Source organism: Calonectris borealis, chromosome 2, assembly GCF_964195595.1.
Source record: "Calonectris borealis chromosome 2, bCalBor7.hap1.2, whole genome shotgun sequence".
Lineage (NCBI taxonomy): Eukaryota > Metazoa > Chordata > Aves > Procellariiformes > Procellariidae > Calonectris > Calonectris borealis.
The window spans coordinates 166,428,644-166,448,751 of record NC_134313.1 but is presented as its reverse complement, the minus strand read 5'-3'; the positions used below and the strand labels follow the sequence as shown (position 1 = coordinate 166,448,751).

At 43.3% G+C, this 20,108-nt stretch overlaps 1 protein-coding gene across 1 annotated transcript in view; it reads left to right on the top strand.

Moving 5' to 3' along the window:
* Positions 1–20,108, top strand: part of CRHR2 (corticotropin releasing hormone receptor 2) — a 117,690-nt gene that overhangs the window by 54,663 nt on the left and 42,919 nt on the right. The window contains exons 5-6 of the mRNA XM_075144284.1: positions 10,422–10,539; positions 17,221–17,374. Of these exons, the coding sequence (XP_075000385.1) occupies positions 10,422–10,539; positions 17,221–17,374 (272 nt within the window). The remainder of the gene's footprint in view (positions 1–10,421; positions 10,540–17,220; positions 17,375–20,108) is intronic.

The following is a 20,108-nucleotide window of genomic DNA, read 5'->3' as shown; positions in this document are numbered from 1 at the left end:
TTTGTATAGAGCCTACCTAGCACAAAAACCACAGAAGAGAGCAAGGCCTTCCTGAAGTCCTGGAATAATACCAGTAATTAAAAGTGTGCCCAGAGAGCTATATTCTTAAAATGTGGAAGGTTTCATAAGCTGCATCTGAAATAGCGATATTGTAGCCTCGAAATATGAAGGCTGGCAAGGAGTGTTATTGCTGGCTATAACTGTTGGATAAACATTAGAAACTGAAGAGCTACTTACAGTCAAGGACAATGTCAGTGCAAGAAGAAATGGGTATAGGAGCGCTACAGATAGACTTGGGAGCGGATATTAGAGGATGATTTCCAACCCACAGAGCAGAGGGGTCCAGGAGCAATGTAGTGGAGGAGAAATTTAACTTGGATTTAAACTAGAGTTTCAGGAATTTAGGAAGGACTTTTACTCAATGACTTTCTTGATCTGGGGTTTGGAGGATCAGGAGGCCACTTCCTATCCTGTGCTTGAGATATGTTCCTAGTGGTATATTTCTGTCATTGCCAAGATTTTAGCCGTGAGGCAGTGTTTTGGGAGATGGACACTAACTTGTTTAAATTCTGGTAATAGAACTGCTCTGTGCAAGATTAGATCTATGTTGACTGAGTAGCTAAAACTTGTCTGTGCTCAGTTCTCCTTTTGATGATGATGGAATGTTTTTAGGAACAGTAGAGCAAGCCTTGCAACTTTTCCAAGGTTTCAGAGGAAGGAAGAAAGTAAAGTTTTGTCTTTACAGTTTGGATATGAATCATGCTCAGGAGTGCAATTTACTTCAAAAAAGAACATGCCCTGAGTCATCTCTGGGAAGGACAATCAGAGATGTTTTCAAGCCTAGATGTTTAGTTACCCACTACAAATGCACCTGCAGGTGTTCAAGTACTAAATGGTTCAATTTCAGTTTTCATCCAGGGAATTGCACATCTACATCCCTCACTAACTCCACCGTAGTTGTTCAGCACCCAGCCACTTTCTCTTCTGTCTAATCTAAAAGATGAATACCGCTGCTTCACATTACTCTGCCAAGTAAAACACAAGAGAGGTGGAAAATCCCTGATTTGCCCTAAATGGGGAAATCCCTAAATGGGGCATGTGCACTCCTGCTAGGATGTGAACTGCCTCTGCGTGTTATGGAAACAGCTGCTTCCTGGGGGAGGTGCCCAGGTTGAACCTCTGGAAACATTTCCACACGCACAGTGAGCATCGTGAGGCTAACGAATTCAGACCAAGCACAGGAATGAATATTTGGAAGGAGCAGGCTATGAATGATCCTATATGGTCTTTCCTAATTTCCTGGCCAAATACTCAAAAATAATTAAATATTTCACACCATGTTTTGGTGGAAATGAGGCCAAGGAGCGTGTGAACAGCCGCATCAGTGCCTCAAACTTTCCTCCTTGGTTTATCCACACATTATCTGCAAAGGTAGATAATTTAATAAACATTGCTAATTGTATAATTGTATTAAAAGCAAAAAAACATAACCCCTGAATTCCCTAGCTGGTCATTTAAATTAATTTTCTTTCAGATTTTTTTTTAATAATCCCACAGGGGGATTATGAATGAGGACATGCTGTGCTCTCTTACATTTCCCAAACAGTAGCTGTAAGCCAGATCAACCACTATCAGCTTTCAGTGTCTGGCTTCTGAAGTCCTAACTCTAATTTGTGCAATCCAGCTGCAATGGTCACTTTTCATAGAAAACATTCACCCTTCCACAGTCTGGACTGAAAACTACAACCTGTGTCAACAGGGCAATATCTTAGATAAACCCAGAGGGCTGTAGCCACATACTGTGCCCCTGCTACTCTAAAGCTAGTTTGTTATGGGGTACTAAAACCTGAGCTGCAAGGTAGCTTCTGCTAAAAAGATACTTTACAGCCCCGTTTCCTGTTTGGTTCAAAAATGACTGACATCTGACCTCCATTCAGCAAAGCAAATTAAAGCAGATTCCTAAATCTTTTTTCAACCAGCTAAACCACAAGCACATGCTGTACTAAATGAAGTCATCTGTATCTGACTTTGTCATTCCTGTGAAAATAACAGCGGAATTTTCTCCAGTGAAAGAGCTGATTGCACAGTCAAGATTGGAACCATATTCTTAGACTGGAATATCCAGTGACTGGGTTTCAATTAGCCCATATTTAACCACATAGTTCTCAGGGGCAACATTCCTCTTTGTGCACTGACTAGGAACAGAGCACAGGCTGATGTAGTGTCCTATAGTTATCCATACTGTTCATTGTCAGCATGCTCACGGGTAGTTTGCAGAGGGCCATTTTTGACCCCTTTTCACCACGCTACACAGCCAGACAGTGCTGGGCACAGACACTGACAATGAGCACAGTCAGTCTGGTCCTGCCCTGGGGCTGTCCTGCCTGTGGTCCTGTTCCGTTGGCTGCATCCTTTCAACCCTAGGAGCATCAGTGCTTTAAGCCTTTGAGTCTAAAGCAGGTAGAATACCCTGTGTCCTGTGATTAAAAATTGGCTTGAAGGCAGGAGAAAGAAGCTTTGGAAAAGGCTTAGTGGAGCACAGATGGATCTACAATGGATTTGTTTTTAGGGTCTACGTACATCCTAAACACTAATGGAAGCTGCTGCTTCTCCTCTTCACCTGAGCATTTCACCCCTGTCCTCGAAATAAAGCTTGTATTCTCTTCCAGGGTTTCGTTCTTCCCTTGCAACTGCCCCTTGCATTTCCTGTGGGAATATTTATATTTCCCCAGGCAACTGCCACCAAGAAGCTCATTTTCCCTGCCAACCTCTCCAGCTGCTTTTCCCATCTGTAAGCATTAGTACAGAATATATGCAGTGATTGAACATGAGCATGCAGAGGAAACCATGAGGACCTCAGGGGAGGCCTCCATGTGGATGAAAGCAAACAGGCCATGACAGGCACAGAGCCTGGGAAATAACTTGCTGCTAGGTATTCTTCCCACTCCATGCCATTTATGGCTTGTCCGTGAGCTTTGCCTGCCCTAGGAAAGACTAAAGGGGAAAAATATTTTTTTAAGTATTGTCCATAATTCTCCTTCCTGCTTGTTCAACAGTCATGGAATGGGAAGGACTCCAGCAAAGTGCTCTCAGATTTCTCCTGCCAACTGTTTTCAGACAGACTTTGGGGCAGCTGTCTTAATTAAACATCATTATTAATGGAATACTACATGAATTAATAGAAGGTTTCCAAGCTACTTTAATAAAGTTATCATTTGCAATTATTTTCATGCAGGTGATTCAACTAATTCAGCTAACTTTCGACTAGCTGGCACATTATTATAATTGCTAATGTTAATTCTTTGTGTCATGCTTTGAATCAGAAAATAGTAGCTCTGCACGTCCCAGAGGAAAAATACAGCTGTATGGATAGAGTGAGAAAAAAACCCATGAATCAACAGAAAGGCTACTTTGAGTTTTACCAGTGCTATTTTAGAAACCCTTTTATAGATCTCCATTTCTGAATCAGTGAGGCCACCTGTACAGAAAGAGTTGATCAGATTTTCTGCCTTTTCAGATCTCAGCATTTCCCAAGTCAAAAGAATGGATTTTCTAATTCTCTGCTTTCTGTATCCAACCATACAATTAAGGTCATTTGACGGAAATAATTAGCAGAGTGTGCTTTCTTTACCAACAATCAGAAACTCTTTCTGCCCACCTCTGATACAGGCTGCAGTCAACTGCTGGAGAATTTTGCTTTTTTTTTCATTTGCTGCTATTTTTCCTGATGTGGAAGCCCAGTTAAGACACCCTGCACACCAAGCCGGTCAGGATGCCGGTGGTATGATATTGAGTCAGGGAATGACATTTGGGCTTGAAACATGGACTGTTCTCAAATCAAATAAAGAGGACATTATGTGTAATTTCCCACCATACACCTGGCTTTTGATTTACTAATTAGGAAGGCCAAAGAGAAGTATGTTTGCTTTCACCTTAATTGCTTCCTTGTGTCTAACCTGCTGTAGAGCTGAAGCTAATGCTTTTATGGGGCTCTCTGTGTGTGCAGTGACTGGGAGGCATGTGCTCCCGGATCATCTTATCCGGTTTTGGCCAGCACAGCCAGAGACATACTCTGGGATTCTCAACTCAACTGGAACACACGCATTTTCCTGTACCATTGTCCCCAAATTCCTGTAAATATAAAACAAGATACTTCATAACTCAGTCTCCCGTGAAAATACGCTGTCGCTTGCTACACTCTTCTACCCAAAGCTTCACATCATTAGCCTTGAGGCAAGTGGCTGTACTCTGAACAATGACTCCTGGAAAAACGTCCTGCCTGCCTGACATGAGGACACCTCTGCCCAAGCCAACAGGAGAAGTGGCACGGCAGCAGGACTCTCGTGCAGCAGGCCCTCAGCAGAAACTCTCGCCTTGTCAGAAGCAGTCGTCTGGGGATCACTCAATAGGGGGCAAAGCACTGGTTCTTAAGAAATCATGAGGAGCCAATAAATCCTTTCACTTACAGAGCCGAGATGCTTCCAGTGGCAGTATCTTTTCTCTCTCCAAGTCAGAAACTGTAAGTCCTTCTTTTCTCTCCTTTTCAAGGAAATCCTTTTCCTTCTGCCCATTCCTTCACTCAGTGTGACATACACCGCTTGCATGTGCCTGTCTGATACTACTTGCTGTATTTCAGGGGAATATTTCAGGCCCAAAATCTGCTGTCTGGCACAGCCAGAAGTGAAATTGCTGCATGAACTGTGCTACTGCAAGAGTACATGTTGGAGATATAGATACACTACCAACCACTCCTCCCAGCTTGCTCCCACAGCCCACAGGACTTTCCTGCTGTCTAGTTCCAGGCTCTTTCTATCCCTCCTCTCTGCAACTCCCCAAGGACAGGAGGGAATGTAGTTGTGAGGAAATGCCTCCTCATCCAGCCCTTGGGAGGGGACAGGCAGGCAGAGAAGAGGAACCAACATAGGCAAACGTACTTTACCGTAAATAACAGCTTATGAGCTCTTCATTCCATCATGTTAGCAGAATAAGCCATGGCCTGACCCCGGTGAACATAAACCACAAAAGGAGTTCAGTGACTTCTGTGAGGAGTTGGGGCCGCCAGTGGGGTGATTTAATGTGATTAAACGTGGTCTCTGAATCAGGAATATCTTAAAACCTCTGACTGCCAGAAGCAAGGAGGTAAGAGCAAGGAACAACTAACAGTCTACCTCTCCTGTTTCCCATACTGTTTCTCAAATTGTCTTTTGCTGATCACCACTGGGGACTGAGTCACAGCCTAATGGCTCATTGGTCTGTCTGAATATGGAAGTTCTTATGTCTTTGTGTTGTGGCCTCAATCTTCAAGTCTGTTCTGACTGAATTGCTACAACCTCTTTTCTTATTCCTTCCGTCCTTGGACCCATGCACCAGGGAAGAGTTAGAGGAAGAGTCCAGCCAAGGCCTTGATGGACACTTTTTGTCTGAAAAGGATCAGGGCAGGAAACAAATACAGGAAAAGGCTCTTTAATGGAAGCCTGTAGGCTCAGTCCATGGTGTCTTGTGATGTGCCAGCCTTGAGGCTCTCTGGGATGGTGACTTGTGCTGCTGTTCTTGGAAGTTGGGCTACACTTGCACCATTCAATCCACATCAAGGGTTGTAAAACAAGTGGAAATGGCATAAACAATGTTATCTGACATGAAGATGAATATGAAACCTTCTATCATCTGATCTTTTAGGCTAGGGGACTTTAAATGGCTCTGTAACTCACAATTTCTGCCTAGCAATGCTGTAATTGTGTCTGAAGCAGCAGTTCAGCACCCAGTCCCCTCATCTCCCATTTCTCCTCTCTCTCACATGATCTCTCCTTGCTCTCTTGAGAAGGTAACTTTCTGCTGTCTGTGCTCTCATTTTTCTGATGTTGTCACTGCCACACTCTCCAAATTGTGATATCTCCCTACTGAGGTAAGAATAACCCTAAATTTCTTAGCTTCTGAGTTGTGAGGGAATGCATTCATGCCAATCACTGCGACTCTAGGAAAGCTCAATTCACGAACTTATAATACAGCTCAATGTGTTTCAAATTCCACCTCCTGCCATATATAATGTGATGTGAATTCAGTGCTGCCTATGAGGGCAGTTATTGCTGTTTCTGGAGCACAGACTTGCTTACTTTTTCACTCCACAGAGTGAAGGCAATAATTAATCAAGGTGAAAGGAACTGTAGAGCTCATTGTCACAGAAGACTGTTATGACTGTTTAACAAGTTTTCAAAAAGGGACAGGTCATTGTCATGAATAACAGGAGTATTTAAATTTAAATTAAGGCTTATAAATTTAAGCTAGCTTCTATCTACCAAGCGCCAGGAAAAGACCTGTGGAGGAAAAATTACCCCTATGAGTATTATGAGTTTCTTCCCCAGGCTTTGAGATGAGTGAATATGACAAGGTCAGCTTTGTCCTTTCACCAAACATTAGCTGTGCTGCAGGTCTCCTATTACTCACTAGCTTTGTTGCCCAATTTGGGGCATGTCCTCCATTCACTGTCCACCTCAGATTCCAGTCTGGCTAGACAGATAAACTGTGTGCACAGGGTTAGCTCCTGAGGCCAGCAGAACAGTCTCATGTGAATAGTGCCTGAAAGGAGGGGACCCTCATCTCAGTCAGTATCCCTCTAGATGCTTTACCCAAACTAAATTATGACGATAACATTCACCAGCAGTGCCTGTAAATGAGAGCAGCTTTCTCAGGTGGCTGGCAAGAGATCTTTCCCTTGTTACATCAATTGACTTAGCTGCCGTCCTCCACTGCTGTGCCCTGCAGCACTGTATTAACCCTGCTGTTTCTCCCTCCCCAGGATGAACCTGACACAGTTATTTCTCAAGCTTTTCCTGCCCTTGGCTATGAATTGCATTACTGTCACTGTGATTTCTGTGCTAGTAGTAGTTAGGAGACAGAAACAAACAGAAACCACGTGCTCTGGGCTCTCTACAAACAAAAACAAACTTAGAGTCCCCAGTTGGGACTCTTACTAAAAGAAAAGGAAAGGGAAAAATAAAAAAAGGGAAAAGGTTAAAACCATTCTGTGTCTGGGGTCACGTCACTGCCTGAGCCGTTGAGAAACTCTGTGGCACTTTCAGACGTGTGTTTCTCAGCCTGACTATACCGGTGTTTCCATTAAAACCCTAACAGCTATTAACACCAGCAGAGTAGTGGCCCAGACGTCACAAAAGCAAATCCTGCCCCTCACCTGTTTGTGCTGCTTTGCCAAGGCAGTAGTGTGGTGCGGAATGTGACTGGGAGAGACTGCAGCTGGAAAAGCAAAATGCTTGTCTTACAGCCTCTTCTTCATTGCTCTGTTAGCCCCAAAGACATGAAGCTTTTTAGCAGGTGAAAGCATCTACTTGCCATCCAAGCCACACACAGAGTGTCTTAGAAAGGGAATGAGGCCATGGTACAAGGTTGCTGATACCCAAAGTATGGCTTTTACTAAAAAAGGTTGTGGGACATGGGAACCAACTGTCCCTGCTTCATGTCCAAAGCATTATTTGACAAGGCTTCAGGCATCATTTTGGTAAATTCCAGCTGCTGGTCACATTTATACTTTACTTAATTTTACACCAGGAACACATCTTCCCTCAGCACATGTGGCTTTTTTTAAACAAGGAGAGTTTTGATCATAATTATCTGTAGAGCCTGGGAGTTGCCAGCACAGACCAGACCCTCTTGCTCTGGATCCTGAACACACATCTCAAAGTTTGCCTCTGTCCCAAGCATTTTACAATCCAAACAAAAGTCAATGATGAGATGCAGGCAGATGGGCAAAGAAGACAAAACACTATGACCAAGAAGCAGTAAGGAGGGCAAAGATCATGCATCCCGTAGATGCTGAGATTGTCTTTATATTCCAAGCCGCAGAAGAGAATGTGATTTTAATGACTAGGTTCCTACTGTGGGGAAAGCTCTTTTTCAGAACTGAACCAAAAAGTCTACAACTATTTCTTTGATCCTATTTGCCTCTGCAGCCAGTCCAATGTTCTACTGTAAGTCTGTGGGATTAAGGTTTCTTCCAGCCAGATGTAGTCATATTCCAGCATATGGGATGATTATACTACATCTAAATGGAGGCATGCAGCAAGGATTTTTTTTTTTCCACTCCTTTATCTTCTCTTTGTCAAAAAATACATTCAGGTGGCAAGGGTGCTGGATCTGTTTTGTTGTTAGAGCTCTCAAAAGCAATTAATTTCGTGCCAGTAACTCTACAGTTTGACCTGAATTTCCTCAGTTTCTAGTCCCCTGCCTCCCTCTCCCCTTAGAAGCAATGTTTCAAACTCCTTCCTTAAGCTGCTAATCCTTAACCTGAAGGGCGTGAATAAAACATCTAGATGAACAGCAGCCGCAGGACACTTATGTGCAGAACGATCAACAGAGAACAGACCTTAATAGCATGTTTCAAAGTCTGTCTGGAGCCAGATGGGTTCCTGGGGTTCAGCATGAAAGGCAGTAGGTGTTGGTTGCCTAGTTTCTTTGAAAGCCTAACCGTCAACCTTTGCCTTTTGTTAGAAGTGAAATTTTCAAAGTGAGACATGTCTCTGACAGATCCCCTGCTAGCACAGGTTGCACTGGGAGCAACGCTTTTGGGTTTTGTAGCCTAAATAAAAGTGAATAGATCTGAGCAGCTGGAGATTTGTTTTCCAAATTGACTCCAGTCGTGAGTCACTGAGGCTCTCAAAACCAAATACCAATTTCATACCTGGAGCCTGAGTTGTTAAACTCAAAAGCTATTTTGACATCGACTTAGTAGGGTTATACCTTTGAGCATCTTTCTGTAAGTTGCAGTATCTCATATGTGGGAGGTCTTCTATTTGTTTTTTTGCTGGATTGCTGTGAAATCTTTGAGAGAATTATGAGGCTGAAGGACATAATAGAATTGCTTCTGGCCCTAAAACTGACTAATTGAGTCCTAGGAAAAGTGCAATAAGTGTTTTATGATAGCAAAATACTGTTTGTTAGTAAGAAGGCTGACTTGTTTGTCATGCAAGAGACCTGAAGCAACAGCAAAGTTGGCTACTGGATTGTGCCTTCTCATTTTGCTGTCAGTGGGATGAACTACAGTCAGCTGCAGTTGAGCAGATTTGAGAACACCGCTTTCTGTGTTTGTCCAATGTTATTTGACAGCTTCCTTTGCAAGCAGGGAGCCTGATACAGCAAATGCAGAATCCTAACCTGATGATGCTGGGAAATGCACTGGCTATTTGAACCCCCGTGGAAGTGATTTTAGTAACTGGAGTGTTTTGTGTTTAGCTGAGAAAAGAACATTTAATTGCAAAACTGCAACTTGGCACCCACCTTCCTTTACCGTTTCACAAAGAATGAGAAGACAAATGATCTCATCTCAGGTGACTGAATGAGTAACTTTCTGTCTAGCTTCAGTGATACTTCGGTTACTGGCATCAGCATCATGCACTGGCTGCCTCCTGGAGCCATTTTCAGCAGCAAACACTATTTAAGATGTCCCCTCTTTTGTTTTATGGCACTGTGTCCCAACTCATTGTAGTTCATATTTTACATTGTGCTCATATTTTACACTGCATCTGAAAGGGGGCTGAGAAAGGACTAAAACCAGACACATATTTTCTGATGAAGGAGAATACGCAGCTCTACCTTGAGAAAGCTTGGTATAGCCAACTGAGCTCAGGACTGGAAATCAGGCGGTCCATGCTCTCCTATCGCATTAATGGGTCTGAAAACTTTGAACTTCACACAGGCGAGCGTGTTCAAGAGACTGACCGAATGTAAACTATTCCAGTTTTGCCACTCCAGAGCCGATATTTGTCACCAAATCTCCTTCTGTGAACAATGCAACAGACTCCAGTGCAGGCTTGTTGTTTAGGGGCTTATCAATTCTAGTTGACATTATAATAGAGCTGATGGGATGGGGTGGAGGGGAGCAAAAATGATAACCAAGGGTGAAATGACCATTTGAATATTTGGGTCTTTCCTGTTTCACTTGCTTGAATTGATTACTCTCAAAGAAAGCTCCTCATGTTATCAAGACAAATTGTTCTACATGGCTTTGCAAAAGTTACGCTGTGTGGTTTCTGGAAGAAAGGTGTATAGCAAGGAAAAGAAGCACAGATTTTGCCATCCTTCTGTTGCTGTTTTATATCTATGTCATTTATTTGTGTTGTGACTACACTGCAAAATCCAAGTTTTGTCTTTGGCACTGGCTGTGCAATTTACCCTGAGAGCCAGAGAATGGGACCCGACCCAGATATGCTTACTGGTAAAGGTATAGACTGTTATTGCTGACCCATTGGACAGACAAACCTCCTGTTTCGTAGTGTAAGAGAGGTAATGGAGGGGGATAAACCATGAGGAATTTTGCAAGTGAACAGAATTAGCTTGTTTATTTGATATAGTCATTAATGTGTATGTGTATATATTCATTATATATGATGATTTAGATTTATTTCCCTGTTTAGGAGTATCAGATGCCTGCGGAATATTATCCACTGGAACTTGATCACCACATTCATCCTGAGGAATGTGATGTGGTTTCTGCTTCAAATGATAGACCACAACATACATGAAAGCAATGAAGTAAGTGCTTGGAGGTAGCATGTCTCTGCCATGTAGTTTGGGGGCAGGCAGGGATGCTGAATTTGTTCAACTGATAGAAATATCGCAAAGGGCACCTATCCACATGCTCAGAGTGACTTTCTTGTAATTTCAAAAAGATGAAGTACGTGAGCTTAGATCTGCTAAATTTTCATTTATTTCCTCATTACTGAATATCAAAGGGGATTTTTAAAGTAAAAATCCTTCCCAAATGCTTCTCTCTTATCTTCATCGACCATAGATACTTTCCAAATTTATATACTGTGAGACACAGTATTGTGCGAGAGACTAAATTTGGTGTTCTTAAACATTTTTGACTGAGCCTTTTGCAGTGGTGTGCATTCATTCCAGAGGGTACCATCTCCCTGAACAGGGTACAGAAATAATTGATTTGGCTGTTGAGGCTTTGAGTCAACTACTTTGTCTGATGACAGTGGGCACCGTGCTGTCTGGACTTAGTGGGACTCCCAATAAAATAAGAAATAGGGCCTGAAACAGTACAATTTTTGCTTGTTGATACCTTTGTGCGGTTTTTTTACAAAATTCCATTTTTCTGCTAATCCCTTCTTCACCGTGCTGGCCTTGAGGATGAACTTCTGTGGTATGGGCTACATCCAGCAGCAACTCCTTGTCACTGCAAGGGAAGGATCATTCCTCCAGGGACCCGAACGCTTCGCTCCAGCTCCTGCTGCTTCTTTTACAGTAGCTCTGTTCCTTTTCTTGATCCCTTAGGGAGGACTGAACCCTTGGAGACTGAACTCACTAAACTGGTGGAGAACTAACCTAGCTAACAAAAAAGCAAGGAAGAGTTTTTTGCTGGCATAGTGATCTAAGTCAGCTTTCTGATGGATGATTGAGAATCAGAGCCAGTTCAAGGGACCGGACAGATCCACACAGTAAAACACGGGAAGGCAGAAGGGGGCAAGAAGTGGGGCATCTTCTTTGCATGGCATTGAGCACTCTTGAGAAATGTAGTGTGTCACCATGCTCCCATTTCTCTTACTTTCCATGTAATTTCATGTTCGTTCATGTCGTGGTTTAACCCCAGCCGGCCACTGAGCACCACGCAGCCACTCGCTCACCCCTCCGCCGGGTGGGATGGGGGAGAGAATCAGAAGAGTAAAAGTGAGAAAACTCGTGGGTTGAGATAAAGACAGTTTAATAGGTGAAGCAAAAGCCGCGCACACAAGCAAAGCAAAACAAGGAGTTCATTCACCGCTTCCCACCGGCAGGCAGGTGTTCAGCCATCGCCAGGAAAGCAGGGCTCCATCACGCGTAACGGTGACTTGGGAAGACAAACGCCATCACTCCGAATGCCCCCCCTCCTTCTTCTTCACCCAGCCTTATATGCTGAGCATGACTTCATATGGTATGGAATAGCCCATTGGCCAGCTGGGCCAGGCGTCCCAGCCATGCTCCCTTCCCGCCCCCCGCGCACCTGGCAGGGGACGGGGAGATGAAAAGTCCTTGACTAGCGTAAACAATTCCTAGCAACAACCAAAACATCAGTGTGTCATCAACATTATTCTCATACAACATCCAAAACACAGCACTATACCAGTTAATAGGAAGAAAATCAACTCCATCCCAGCCAAAACCAGGACAGTATCCACCCCTTATTCCATACCATTTACATCATGCTCAGGTCCCACACTATCCAATACATTCTCATTACCCACCATCCCCCTTCCCATCCTTTGATATAATACACAGATATCATTCCCTTAGTCTATGGACCACCCCTGTGAAATGTCCATAAAATATCCATAAATATCCACAAAATGTCCACTGCGTTCATTTAGTCCATGACTTTGGGTTCCATCTGTTATGGTGGTCACTCAGGTCAGCAGAGGTGGTGTGTTGCGTGGAGTTACTGGGCATCAAAGCTGGCTCAGGTCGGGTCACTGCCGCGCTTGTGCTGCTTCTTGTAAAGCTTGTCCTCCATTGGCTCAGGTGGTTCCTGCTATAGTAATTCCTATAACATGCAACTCGAATCATGGGTTACAACAATTTAAAGGTATATCCATTACAATCTCCACCCCTGGTCCCTTTGGGCCAGACCATAGGGTTTAACATTGCAATGAATTCCTCCCCTTGTCCTGCTCCGGCTTGGACTTATCTGCAGACTGCAGTCCCTTAGGGGTGTACCTGCTCCAAGTGGAGCCTTACCCAAGGCTGCAATCTCTCCCCTGTCATGGGCTTATCCACGGCCACATGCTTTGAGGTGCTCCAGCATGACCTCATGCACAGCCACTGACGCTTCAAGGTGTACCTGCTGCAGCATGGACTTATCCACAGCCACAGATGCTTCGAGGTGTACCTTCTCCAGCGTGGACTTATCCTTAGGCCACAATCCCTTCAGAGGTATACCTGCTGCGGCACGGACATAATCACGGCCACAGACGTTTCAAGATGTACCTGCTTGGGCATGGGCTTATCCACGGTCACAGACGCCTCGGGGTGTCCTGCTCCCGTGTGGACTCAGCCACAGGTCACTGTCCCTTCGACTCGAGTTCTCACTGGAGTTCCAGCCTGTCCAGCACAGAAGCAGCAGCGATGCCCTGGCCATCTGTCAGCCCAGGCGCCTCCCCATTGCTGTTATCAAATGTTCCCAGGCACAGCACAGTGAGGTGATCAGCAGTGCAGCAGCACAGCAAGCAGCGAAAGCAAAAAGCAGCCACTAACGAGCACTAGACTCTAGTATACAGTGAGGCAAGCAAGCCCCATGGCAAGCACAGAGCCTGCCAGTTAATAGCTAAACAGCAGTAACAGCTATAAATTCAATCTAGCACATTCCAATCAAACCTGTCGTTATCTCGAACCCTTCGAGCCCCACGTTGGGCGCCAAAAAGGACTGTCGTGGTTTAACCCCAGCCGGCCACTGAGCACCACGCAGCCGCTCGCTCACCCCCCCGCCGGGTGGGATGGGGGAGAGAATCAGAAGGGTAAAAGTGAGAGAACTCGTGGGTTGAGATAAAGACAGTTTAATAGGGAAAGCAAAAGCCGCGCACGCAAGCAAAGCAAACCAAGGAATTCATTCACCACTTCCCATCGGCAGGCAGGTGTTCAGCCATCGCCAGGAAAGCAGGGCTCCATCACGCGTAACGGTGACTTGGGAAGACAAATGCCATCACTCCAAACGCCCCCTCTCCTTCTTCTTCACCCAGCCTTATATGCTGAGCATGACATCATATGGTATGGAATAGCCTATTGGCCAGCTGGGCCAGCCGTCCCAGCCATGCTCCCTCCCCGCCCCCCGCGCACCTGGCAGGGGACGGGGAGATGAAAAGTCCTTGACTAGCGTAAACAATACCTCGCAACAACCAAAACATCAGTGTGTCATCAACATTATTCTCATACTACATCCAAAACACAGCACTATACCAGTTAATAGGAAGAAAATCAACTCCATCCCAGCCAAAACCAGGACAGTTCAAGTAACTCCCAACTGCAGACACTGGTTTGAGTGAGGACATTGAATCAGTCCCCAGGCATTGCAATGCCTCCCCCCATTTGGTAATCAAGCAGCCCCAATAATACGAGGAATTTGGAGTGGATTAAAATCATCCACTCCAAAAGAAAGAGCATTTCTCTTGATTTTCCTGGGGAATAGTTCCTTTTGATAATCCCTTGGCAGAGGTTCTTACTGTTCTCATTCCCATTGTAATGTTCTTGTAGTGGCATATTCTCCTTTTAGGGTGGTCCCCTGATATTTACCTCCATGATCAAGAAAAACTTAACAGTGTGCTACAAAAACACATGCACATACATACAAACACACCCTCTTCATACTCTCTCTCTTTGGAAAGCAGGTGGACTAAAGTGCCTATGGAATATGAGCTGGATCCATAGCTGACATCAGTCAATGTGGCTCCACTCACGTAGGAACTGATCCTGTAGAAATTGAAAACCACCCCAGGAGCCTGGATATCCATTCATTTTAATGTCAGCTGGGCCCTCATCATCCTTGGTTAACTTTTCAAATGTAAGATTTGACATCTGAACTTTAATCGCATACTTTGGGAAAACAAATAGAAAAGTTATTAGTACCTAGATGAAGAAGTCATGAAGATGATGAAGATTCTAAATTTTTTGAGACATCTATGCATAACTCTGTATTATTATTTAAGCAGATGCTCCTTTGAGAAGCTGTAGCTTCTATTAATTCACTGGTTGCTTTGTCTGTGTTCCTGACATTTTCAGGCTACAGAAGATGATGGTATATGATCTTTATTGTTGACAATTTTATGCTGCATGATTTACTTTCATGACAAAACTGCAAATCTTAATACAGATTTTTACAGTTATTTAGGAAAAATCAGTTGGAGTCAGGCACTCAAATGCCTTTTAAAATGTGACCACAATGTGCCAAGGAAAATATAAACCTGCAAATATAAGGGCAGATGCTCAGTTTTCATTAACTCATCTTTTCTCTGCAGAACACTGCAGTCTTTTTGGGAAGGTGCTTTATGTAAGCTTAGCGATAACTTTGTTACATTCTTATTGTGGTATAAGTCAGAATCAAAATAACACCACTGAAATCAATGGGAGCAACATCATTTATGCCAGCTAATGATGTGATGTCTTCTGTGCTGATCAGTAATAATGCAGTTATAGAAGCATCAAGGACTTAACGTGGAAACATTTTGCATGAAGTTATAGTGCTTATGTTAATAAATCAAGAAGGGGAATTGCTGAAGATATCTGGAGCCTAATGGTGGGTACATATGGGGATCAAGAATCCTCAGTCAAATAAATGACATAGTATAAATTAATGAGTTCTGCTAATTGGGTTTATTATTTAATAATAATAAATCCACAATTCCAAAAGGAATTGCTCAAAATTCATTTTATTCTAGTTTCCTATGGAAATGATGCAGAGGGAGATCTCACCACCATCGTGTGTATTTGTCTGTATCTGTCCTAGTATCTTCCCAACCCACTGGCCAATTCCACTCAGTTCTGACACAGGAACAATAGGCTCAGATAAAATTATTTTTTAGAATTCTTGTGAAAATGGGCGGCTGTGGAGAGGACAAAAACTGTACATGTTGCAACTGAGAGAGAGAGGGAAACAAGAGTCTAGACGTTATATCAGAGAATTTGCATGAGACTGAGGCCACAGGGAAAGGTTTAATTCATGCTTATACCTTTGAAAAATCGAATGTGAGACTTAGAGTCTTTGGAAACCTAGTCTTACTAGTTTGGGGGTCAGTCAGGAATGGAGCCAAAGTATTTGTTTGGTGTTAGCCAAAAACAGGGTTTTTTTTTTCGTTTGTGGTTTTATTATCCTTCGCTCAGGCCAAAAGGAGAAAAAAAGAAAATTTCATTTGGTTTAAACAAAACTTTGAAAACAAAATATTTCATCTTCTTCAGAATTGTTTTGTTTTTTAATCCTATTTTAAAGATGAAGCCAAACTAAATTTCAAATCTTAATGAAGTAATACGGAAATGAAAGCTTTAACTCATCCAAAAGATGTCTTCTGTTTATTTCAGCTCGATAAACGAAGTGATCACAACTTGTGAATAGGCTATCATTTTGTAACTGTGTTTCTTGTCCAATAAATTCCTAGTCCACAGAATTTTGCTGGGTTTGATAGTGCATCTGCTGCTCTGTTGACTGCCTAGAGATCATCAATACCTCATGCATATGAAGTCTGAAATAAAATTAACTGAGGGTCAAAAGTTTCAAATACTTTAGCAGAGTTAATTAAAAGGCTGGAGAATGGTGAAACCAAAATGACATCAATGATACCAGCTAACATAGGTAATTAATGTCATGCTTCAGGGAATATGCTGAATGCCTGCTTGGTCAGAAAGAAATTTTCCCAGACTTCTGTGTGTAGCACTATGGAAATTACCATCAGCAGTTACTTGTGATTTATTGATGTGATGTTACCATCTGCCTTTTTATAGCTAATTGTGTATTCCACAGCTGTGCTCTCACTGCACAGCCATTAGGAGAAGATGCCTTTACTGATACGCTGAGCCTGACCAAAAATTCCTGTTGAAGCTATGGCAAAATTCAGAGGTGATGTGTGTAGTGATGTGACTTACAGACTGAAGCACTAATGGCAGGAATAGAGGGGATGAAGTAGCTGGTAAAAACATATCTTTAAAATAAATCTCTTTTTTCTAAATGTCAGTGATGCTCCTTCCCTTCAGTGGAAAAGAAGCAAGACTGTGACATTAACTTCTACCTTATATTTTCTTTGAATGGGGCTCAGCTGGTGGGTTATACTGCCTAAGATATGCTTAGACTCTTATGTCATCTTTGGATATGACCCTAGGCTATGGCTGTACCTCTCTGAAAGATCATCTGTAGTCAAATGACCTGCCTCCTTTTGTCTTCTTTCCACTCGGCTGCTTCTTAAACTTCTCCCAGACTGCTTGTGTGGGTGTGCTTTATGGCATGTTAACTTTCCAGATATGCTCAGGTACAGGAGATCCTACATGTTGTGGTCAAAGCCAAGACTCAGCAGAAAGTCACAGACATAGCTGTGAGATCCCCACAGGACCTAAGATATTCTGATTTCAAGTCAGGTATAAATCTGCATTCCATGAGTGAATTCTACCATTGATTTTTAAGGGAATAACAAGATATAGAATTTTTTAAATGTTCTCACCATGATTTTAAAATGTTCTTTTCTGTTTCCTTTCCAGCCCTGGTGTCGATGTATTACCACTGTCTACAATTATTTTGTGGTGACCAACTTCTTCTGGATGTTTGTGGAAGGCTGCTACTTACACACTGCTATAGTGATGACTTATTCCACAGATAAGCTGCGGAAATGGGTCTTTCTCTTCATAGGATGGTGTAAGTGCCTTGTGTGTTTAAAATGGTGTTACGTGGTACCTGGCATTAAAGTGATAAGGACAAGAGCAGCAGGAATAAACTTTAAAAATCCCACTGTGGTGAAATCTGACATTCAATCCTAACTGTCAGAACAACATGAGATCAGGTTTAGTTCTTCACTGTGGTGATGACATAAAGCTAATAGGTTATTGCTGGATTTATCTTCTTCATTTTGATCCTCAGGCACCTGGTGTTAAGGAAAGAAAGAGAACTCCCAGGCTTAGCATTTTGGGAATGCAGCAGTTCATACCATGCCCCTTTCACTTTGATCAGCAAAGCAGTGATCACAATCCCTTAGACTGCTGCTCAACACGGCATGAAGCAGAAAAGGCACTGTCCACTGTGGACCACTCAGTCTCAAGATACAGATGAGACACTTCTAAGCGAGGAGCTGACTAGAAAAGAAGCCTAATTATCTGCCAGTCCAACCTTACAGCTGTCTTTTGGACTGCTGAGGGGTTTCTTCCCAGAAAACAGCCCTTAACAAAGAGTCACAAGTCACCTTTGTACAATCCTCGTGGCCACTCAAAGACAGAAAAATAGCTCATTGCATGCTGTTACCTTCCTTCTACTGTGTCAGCCTGGGCCAGAGCAAAGGATGCTCCTTTTCCCTAGCTGCATCAATATAGGCTGGTCTATAAGTACGGGCTGGGAACCGACTGTCAGAGTAGCAGTCCTGCTGAGAAGGATGTTGGGCTTGCAGTGGATGCAGGCTGGGTATGAGCCATCAATGCCTTTTCATCATAAATGAAGTAAAACACATACTGTGTGGCCAGAAGATTCAGGGAAGTTACTAATACTTTCTACTCAGCTTTGGTAAGGCTGCCTTTGGAATACTGTGGTCAGTTTGGGGTCTCTTAGGTCAAAGGGGATGTGGAAAAACTGGAGATTATCCAGTAGAAGGCTGTCAATATGATCAGGGATCTAGAGGACATGACCTGTGAAGTAAGGCTGAAGGAGCTGACCCTGTTTAATCTGGCAAAGAGGATGCTAAGGAGGGATCTGTTAGGTACCAAGAATGATTTGGAGGATAGTTACAAAGATGATGGAACCAAAGTCTTCTTGGTAGTAGCAGATGTTATAAGAAGGGACAATGAACACAAATTGCAGACTAGGAGATTCCAGCTGGACATTAAGAAAACAGAAAATTTACCAAAAAGGTAGTGCAATACTGGAACAGATGACTTAGAAGCTGTGGATTCTCTGACCCTGGAGGTATTGAAAATTCAACAAAGCTAAGCCCTGGCTGAGGTGAGCTAGTGTTGATAGTTGGGCTTTGAGCAGGAGATTGGACTGGATACCTTCAGAGGTCCTTTCCAACCAATATATCCATGATGTGAACTTGGCCAGGAGAGGTTTGGCAAGACAAGCCCCGTGCGGGCAGCTTGTTCGCTTGAATGCAAAATCTGAGGTCAAACAGAACTAGTGAATTTGGCAGTTCTTTTCTGTTGAAAGAAGAAAGGTGGAAAAAAGTCACAAATATTTTCTTTTCTGAAAGTAGAATGACATTTTGTTCAGAAATACCTCTTCCTCTCAGAATTGAGCAGAAGTAATTGAATTGCAGTTCTGAAGGCAGAAACAGCCTTTAAAACAAAATATGTCATTCAATCCAAAATCAAATGGGAGGAAAGAGAAGTTGTAGTAGAAGGAAAATGTTTATGTGGGGAATTGATTCAATTTTCTTTTTCAGTCTTTTTCAGTTCTGTCACCAAACTGGAAAATCAGCTGCTCACACAGCTCTCACAGACCCCCTGACTGGTTTGATCCCTAGTATGTTCCCTCCCTACCTCTCTCAGAGCCCTCTGGGTCTCTGATTACTAATGTAGAAGTGGTGTGAGCTGAATATACCTTTCCTTTCACCCTTTTGGGTGCTTTCTGTCTCTGCTTTGCCTTCCCATACACAATCTTTTACCATCCTCATTCTTAAATCCCTATTCTTTGCTTCACAAGGAAAAGTAAGATGTTTTCCTCCAGGAGAAAGGACATGGCACATTTTGTCTGTTCAGGCTTATCAAGAACATGGGGGAAACAAGTGCACCGGACCCTGTGAGTCAATAGTGAACAAGATGGAAGACAACACAATCACTTGCAGGGCACAAGAGCCACCAGGGGTGGTGGTGCAGGAGATCAGAGCTTCACTATACTTCTTGCTGAGGTTAAAGATGACCACTTAGCAATTCAATCCCTTCCCTACTGTGTTGTGGTTCTTTCCACTGTGCTTCATCTCTTTAAAGCCTCCATTTCCCACAGAAGAGGCAACAAATGGGAGGTTAAAAGGCAGTGTTAGATACGAGGCTGTGCTGACTCCTACATGAGGGTTTAAGTCATGTTAAGTCATGAATTCACCTTAGAGTAGCAGTGATTTCAGAGGGATGTGAACCTGGAGGTTGGAATGAGGCATGGAGATGGAGAGGTTTGTCTTGTTCTTTGGTTTTGCCTGAATTGACAGGTTAAAGGTGAAGGGGAAATGGAGACAGGAAACTCTCCTCCTCCAATTTTGGCATCAATCCAGTCTTTGCTCAGGGATTGGCTGCGTGAAAAAGTTCCTGTTTCCCCCAGGGAGGTCTGTGCCAAAAGGCCAGCTCCACTTACTCTTCCTCATCTCATGACTGAGGTGATTTGAGACAGCCAGCATGGTGATTCAAGACAGCCAGCATGGCTTCACCAAGGGCAAGTCCTGCCTGGCCAACCTAGT